This window comes from Apteryx rowi, unplaced genomic scaffold, assembly GCF_003343035.1.
Source record: "Apteryx rowi isolate R43461 unplaced genomic scaffold, aptRow1 scaffold_251, whole genome shotgun sequence".
NCBI classification, from domain to species: Eukaryota; Metazoa; Chordata; class Aves; order Apterygiformes; family Apterygidae; genus Apteryx; species Apteryx rowi.
This window is the reverse complement of record NW_020448875.1, coordinates 360435-367287: the sequence shown is the minus strand read 5'-3', so window position 1 is coordinate 367287 and position 6853 is coordinate 360435. Positions and strand designations below refer to the sequence as shown.

Below are 6853 nucleotides of genomic sequence, written 5' to 3'. Positions count from 1 at the left end.
GGGGGACCCAGGCGTCCGGCTGCCGCCCCCCCCCCCGATCCTCCCTGTAGCAGCACCCGGGGGTCCGGGTCGCCCCCGACCCCCCAAACCCTTTTGCGTGTGTCCTGCCGGCGGCTCCCCTGGCGCTGGCGAATTCTGCTCAGCTCCGCGCTGCGGGGAGGTTTCCTTGTAGGGATGGTGCAGAAGGGCAGTTTATAAAAACGGTGGTTTATAACGTGCCGTTTCAGCTGTTGTCCCGCAGGCCTGTCCCTGCGCGGCACCTGCCTGGGAGCTAGGCCTCTCCTCTGGGCTTTCTGGAGTCCCGTCCCAACAGCGCAAAGGAAAGAGAGACCCCGTGGGGCAGAGCTCTCGCGGCCCCCACGCCGCTACGTCCTGGGACAGCGCCTGGCAGAGGAGGGCTCGCCTTGGCCGATGTCTGCGTTTCCGCCTGCTCGAGAGCAGCAAAGGAAAATGGAAGAAGGGAGAGCGTACTCGCAAGATGGTGAGCTGCCCTTTGACGCAGAGGGGTGCCTAGGGTGCAGGGTACCCTATGCTCTCCTGCAGGACATTCCTGTAAAACACATGCGACCAAAGTGACCTCCTGGCTTTCCAAGTCATGCCTTGGTTCACTCRTGGTTGGCTTAGGGTAGGGGACTTCTGACAAGTCACTCGACTGCTCTGTGTCTCAGGTTACCAAATAAAATTGGGAGTTCTGGTCTCTGGGGATCAAGACTGGTGCGTTTGCCACCTTACTCTGCTCTTTGGGGAGTTAGCTAGCTAGTACGGGTGCATTTAATCTCTGCTAGCACCCAGTCTTGTTGTTTAAAAGTCCCAAAAGCCTCTTTAGCAGATGTTTGCCCTTCCTCTGCCCCCTTGGAGGGCTGTTGCGAGTAGTTTCTCCATGTATCTATACTGGGCCTACTCTGTTTTGGACATCACAGCGCGCACAGCCAATAGACACAGCCTGGATTTTGGAGCGTGTCACGTTCTTCCTTGCAGGGGTGTTATCTCATCTGGAAATGCTGGAGGCGCAGGCTCACGAGTTAGCCCTAAAGCAAGAAGAAACCGAGCAGCAAGAGGAGAAACTGGCCAGGCTGAAAGCACGAGTGCAGGAGCTGAGGCTGCGGAGGGATGAGCTGCGGGCTAAAGTGGACCTGCAGCAAAAGAGGGTGAGGAAGGGCTTGCGGCAGAGGCCTGGCAGAGGGCTCTGGTGTGCTCCCGTTCTTGCGAGATGCATTTACTGAGGTTATTTGTAGAATACAGCCAGCTACTGTTTTTTATTTTCCCTTTTTAAGTAAACATGCAGTCCTGGTGCCCCCTGTTTTCAGTACAATGCAGTCCGGGCAGCACTGCTGGGTCCCCTTGCTTAGAGGTTGTGTGGCCATTTCCAACCTTTTTTTTGCCCCTCTTCTTCTTGAAATGCTCTTTTTGTCTCCGAGCCAGGTTACCTCCCTGTAGCCTGACTGCAGTCCCTACCGGTGACACGTTTTATGTCAGTAATTCCGAGCTGTGGTTCTCATCTCCCGGCTTTCCTAGCTCCTCGGGAAGGAAGGGGTCGTGACAAGCGGTGCCCCAGATGCCGCCCAGCCCAGCGATCGGGCCGTTCTGGAGTGGAAGATGAAAAGCGTCCAGGCCATGCTGCAGGTCTTCTACCTCACAGGTGATGTCCCAAGATCTGCCTGCGGGCGGCTGATGACTGCGTTTTTGGGGTGCTGAGTTTTGGAGGGTGAACTTGATGTGAAGTATAATTTCCCTGTTAATACGCTTCCGTTGTGTTTGAAGCCCTTAGAGCGGGAAGATGCCGGAAGAGCAATCCCGTTGTCATACCCTGTCCTGCACAAAAGGCCTCGGGGCTGTTGCAGAGACTGTTATTTACCGAACTGTATCGTTCAGACTRTGATCTAGGTTCTGGAGAGCATGTGACTACTTTAGTCCTCTTCTCCATGGCACGCTAGAGCCGGAGCGTGTTCGGAGGTGGCAGCGTAACTCGGTTATTGGGGATTTAAGGTACCAGTCCCTAATGCTTGCGTTTGTTAGGAGTCCCTTAGCAAAAAGTTGCTGTGTTTTATGTCCCTAAACCCTTCCAAGTCTTTAATCCTCTTGGGACCCTCTCCGAGCTGGTGTAACGTATTTCACGTAYGGGGATACAGCTCCTTTGCAGTCTGCGTTGCCCCAGCAAAGCTTCCTCGTGGCGACGCGCTCTAGCGATGCTAACTGAACCCCCTCTCCGCACCCAAGGGATCAGCGGGAAGCTGACCAAGCACGGCGTGTGTTTCTGCATCAGCACGGCCTACGAGGGCACCTACCTCGATTCCTACTACCTGGACCTGCTCACCAAGCCGGAGGTGCGCATTCGCCGCCACTCCGTCCCCGTCTTTATCCCCTTGGAGCAGCTAGCCAAGAAGTACTTGCAGACGGACATCAAGCGCTTCCTCTCCGTGCTGTCTGACCACCTGAACGCTTACGTTGGGAGGAGGTACCAGGCCGACCAGTTACAGGTACCAGGGGCCCAGCAGCGATGTTCTCCTCTCCTTTTCCCTTTTGGGTACCAAGAGGGTTTTTAGATGACCTAAAAGTGCAGGGCGAGCGTCTTCCCCTCCCATTTCCCAGATAAATGAGGTTATAGCTCAAAACCCCTGTAGCAGCGAAGTGAAGCGTCGTAGGCGCAATTCATGTGTTCCCAAACTCAGTTTTAACAAAACTGTAGGTTATACTGTGGAGTAAGTCCCTTAGCTTTTGCTGTGGTCCCTGGCAGGATGCTCTGAGTGCCAACTTTCATCTAACTTTACTACCGTTTTGGCAGGAAACCTTTGGTTTACTACCCTTACTGTTCTGGATGTTTGTATGTGTGTGAGTGGAAGGGTGGGGAAAACGGAAAGAGATTTCATTTAAATCTTAAAAGCCATGTGAGTGCGTCTGTCTCAGAGGTTTTGACATGGAGCTCTCGCAGTTCTGGCCTTTAGACCTTCACCACCAATTATTGCACGATTATAAACTCAATTGCCTGTTTCGTTGATTGTCACGCGCTTGGACACGTTGTTATGGTTCCCTTAAAATCTGCCATACTCAAGGAAAGCTGCCCTCCCCCTCCCAAAGTCCCTCAACCGGAATAGCCGCGCTTTTGTAAAAAACCTCCGGAGGACGTGGCTTAAATAAGCGTTTGCCAACTGGGGAATTTGTAAGGATTTCATGGACGCCTTGAGGTCTTTCCCGCCCGAGGCTTGCTCAAGGTGCAGCCATCCCGTAGCCCGGGGGGGCACCAGCCCGGGAGCTAGGGTGGGGGCRCTGCTTTTGGCCGGGGCTGCGGGACTCCCTTCACGGCTCGGCGTTGCAGAGGTTCTCTGTGTCCCTCCAGGAACGTTTTTCAGAGCGTCTCGAAGGAGCCTTGCAGAGGAACTCCCTGTGCAACGTGTTGGTCTTTAATTACAACACGTCGGGGAAAAACCAGACCTTCCCGTTCAGCGCGAAGCTGCTTTATGGAGATCTCTGCCGCAGCCTCCCCACCGAGGCCGTTATTTCGTGTACACGTAAGTGGGCAGCGCTGGCGTCTGCCTGGGGCGTTGGACGGGCGGATCGTTTGCTCTGGAGCTCTGCAGGCGCGTGGAGTTTCTGTCCAGTCGAGCGTGTGGACAGAAAGGCGTAAGCCGTCTTATTTCTTTGTGAGGAAGGGTTATAGAAGGGTTTGAGTGCAAACTCCGATGTTGGTACAATTCCGGCAGGACTGGGACGCCGTTTCCGCAGGTCGGACAGGTAGAGCCCTGCCTGCGTTGGCACGGTCTGCACAACTGGGAGAGCCTAGCGTACGAGTGCGGTCAGAAATTCAGATATTGTCACTCTTGGACATAGTGATCATCTGTTCCAGTCCGCTTGTGGCCTTGGGCTCGTCTCTGACCTCTGAAAAGCCGCCGTTCGGCCCTTGGTCTCGGGGTGGGGTGGCGGACGAGTTGTAGGGGAATGAGATTGAATTCCTCTAGCACCAGGAATTCCTCTTTGTCAGTGCAATTAGAGAAGAGGTTAGCGAGCGTTAGGCAGACGCAGGCGGCGCCCTGGCGTTGGACGTCCCGTGTTGTGCAGCTACACCCTCATCGCCCCCGTTGTGCCGTCAGGTGTGCTGCACGCGTGTGCGGTACAGCAGCACGGAGGGAGGCAGGAGCGAGGTTTGCGACCCCTCTGAAAGGGGCAGGGATGCTTTGAAATACTAACGACGACGATTGCTGCCTGAAAAGCTTCCCCAACGCCACCTACTCCCTCCTCTTTTGCATCCATAACGCTGATCCGGCAAAGATCAACTGCGGTGTTGGATGGCAGCTGCAGCCCCAACAACACGTCCTAGATTAATCCCGGATTTGTGCTTTTCTATGACTGGTCGCTACAGGCGTCAGGTCAGGTTGAGGAATCGCTTGCCCGTTTGTCTGCCAGCGGCAGGGGAGAGCTGCGGGCTGGCTCCAGCCGCCCGGCATCCCGCTCCGCCCCGGCGAGCCGGCTCGGCTGCGAAGCGCTCTGACGGAGGCGCAGCTAGATGGAGCTCCRAGAGCGGCAGCTGGGGCTCGTCCCTGGTGGGAGGCCTTCTGCAGCGAGCTGATCCCACCTGYGATGCTCCTCGGGTCGCTGTGGGGCTGCAGGGGAAACCGCAAACTGCCCAGACGGTTCCCCCGATCCTTTCCCCACGGTYGCCTGCCCCTCGTAGGGAAGCTCTGCCTTCGCTCACCGGCTTGTGTCTTCCGAGCCGGGAAAGCGGCTCGAGGGCTAAGGCATTCACACATTTTTGTCCCTTCAGCAGTGGGTGTTTCTGAAGCGCTCGCGCTCTCTGCAGCCGTTCAAATCCCTCGGGGGTGATGCCGGACACAGTGCTAGGAAGGAGAGAGAAGGGTTATGAGAAAAGAAAAACTTGATGGCAAAGGAGAGTGGAAAAACTCCTAAGGGACAAGGGAAGAATTAGAAGCAAATAGTTATTCTGTGCTGCTTGTGCATCCCCTTCCCCACCGGTGCGTTGGCTTCTCTCTTCCAGTGGACGCTCCCGAGTCTCTGGCAAGGAGGACGGCGGCTCACTCGGACGTGTTTCGCCGCGTGGCTCTGCACAAAGCCTTTGACTCGATCAGCAGCCCTGAAGAAGGCCTGGATCGAGCACCGTAAGCGAGTCCGGCTCTCCCTGGTGATGAGTATTCCCTGAGCTTCCCGGCCTGCGCAGAGTGGCCTCGAAATGCCGATGTTTTCTGTGGACTGCAGCACGGTGGCCGGGAACCCGCTGAGGAGCAGTTGACCCAGTTTGAGTCCTGAGAGCGATATTTCCTTGAGGCTTTCAGGTGTCTGTTCCAGGTAAACTTTCCTCAGCGCCGTGCTTCCKGCTTGTCCTTTGAGAGCGGCTTGCGGTGTTTCTCCACGGTTGGTGCYGCGGCCCCACATGATCCATAGCCACAGGAAGCGTCTCGCTCTCGGAATGAGAAATTATATCAAAACTTTGATTTCTTGGTGCTTTGGGGGCAACAGCCCTGTGGCTCGCCCCCATGCACTTACCCAGACAGCAGACCTTGAAAAGCRGGGAGCCAGGTGAGCGATCTGTCCCCTGCTTGCAGGGGCCAGGAAAGACGTCATGTTAAATTCGGGGGTTGGGGGACAACAGGGATCATTGGGATGGGCCACTGAATTGGTTTTGGACAGAGATGAGGTTTGGTTGTTGCCAGCAGCGCCCCGTGCCCCTGTGTGTGCTGCACGGCCAGGGTTAAACCCCCAAAGCATTAACGTTGAACTCTCCAGAAGATTTCGCAGTGGCTTTGGACGTGCTCTTTCCTTCCCTTTGGGCACGGGGCCACTTTCCTCATGCCTTGGCTTCAATTCTGATCCAAATTTGGATCAGAATCTTTAAAAACTTGCTGTTTTGTAACAGGACTTTTTTTAACTTGTTAAGAAAAATGCTGTTATGGAAATTGTAGTACTTAAATCTGCTTTTAGCTTTTTTTAAACTTGTAAATAAAAATACTACGTTACAGAAACTGTGGTGCTTAAAAATCTCCTTTTATTGATTTCTTTTAACCTTCTAATGTGTGGTTTAGACAACGGTTTCTTCTCTTGTCTCATTTTTATGCCAGTCCCACATGTGCTATGCTATGTTTCCCTGCTCGGTTCGGGGTAGTTCTGACTCAAGCAAGCGTCTCGCAGACGCGCGCTTGGTGCAGGAGGACAAGGAGGCAAGTTTGCCCCTGGTCCTCTGCCCTGCGGACAAGGAGCCCCTGGCTCACAGGTGTGACAGCCGTCACGCGGCCTGGCTCCCTGGGCAGAGGGCGAGGGCAGGGGGTAGCTCCCCCCCCTCCTGTCGCAGCGACTCCTCCGGCTCCTCTCCCTTATTCCTAGCTGGTTTCACGCTCTCCCTAGAGCTGCCTAATTCCCCCCGAAAAGGAGTTCGGTGCCATGAGATGGAGAGCAGCAGCCTCCCTGCTACTCGTAAGCACTTGGGTGAAAAATACTTGGAAAGCGGATGGAGAAAGYGCGGCTGGGCCCCCGGCGTGGGCGTGGGGGCTTGTGCGGTGCAGGCGCAGGTTCCTCCCCTGCTCCGCTCTCCCTGCGTCGCCCAGCGTGGCTCCTGCTCCCCTTGGATGCACCATCAGCCCAGTGCTGAGACTGCAGAGCCAGAGCCGCAGGGGCAGYGGATGCGGATTTTTCTTTCCTTCTGCACGATTTTGGAGGGGGGAAGGAGTTAAATTGGTGCATCGCGTTGCAGTGCCCGTGGGGAGCTGRCTGAGCCGCGACAAGGGAGAGGAGCGAGCGGCGCTGGCGCGAGGGCCCGCGTTGGGCTCCGGTACCCACCTCCCCTCTAGGGCCCCCTCCGCCGCCGAATCCCCTCCAAACGGCGGCCGAGCGCCTTTCAGCCCAYCCGCAA

The 6853-nt window shown here is 55.9% G+C and overlaps 1 protein-coding gene across 1 annotated transcript; it reads left to right on the top strand.

The window, feature by feature from the left end:
- The first annotated feature begins 133 nt into the window (after positions 1-133).
- CENPO (centromere protein O) lies at positions 134-5969 on the top strand. The gene is made up of 6 exons (XM_026067008.1): positions 134-481; positions 979-1148; positions 1516-1639; positions 2218-2477; positions 3335-3506; positions 4988-5969. Exons 1-6 carry the CDS (start codon positions 412-414, stop codon positions 5110-5112), a joined length of 921 nt encoding a protein of 306 aa, XP_025922793.1. The 5' UTR covers positions 134-411; the 3' UTR covers positions 5113-5969.
- The last annotated feature ends 884 nt before the right edge of the window (positions 5970-6853 follow it).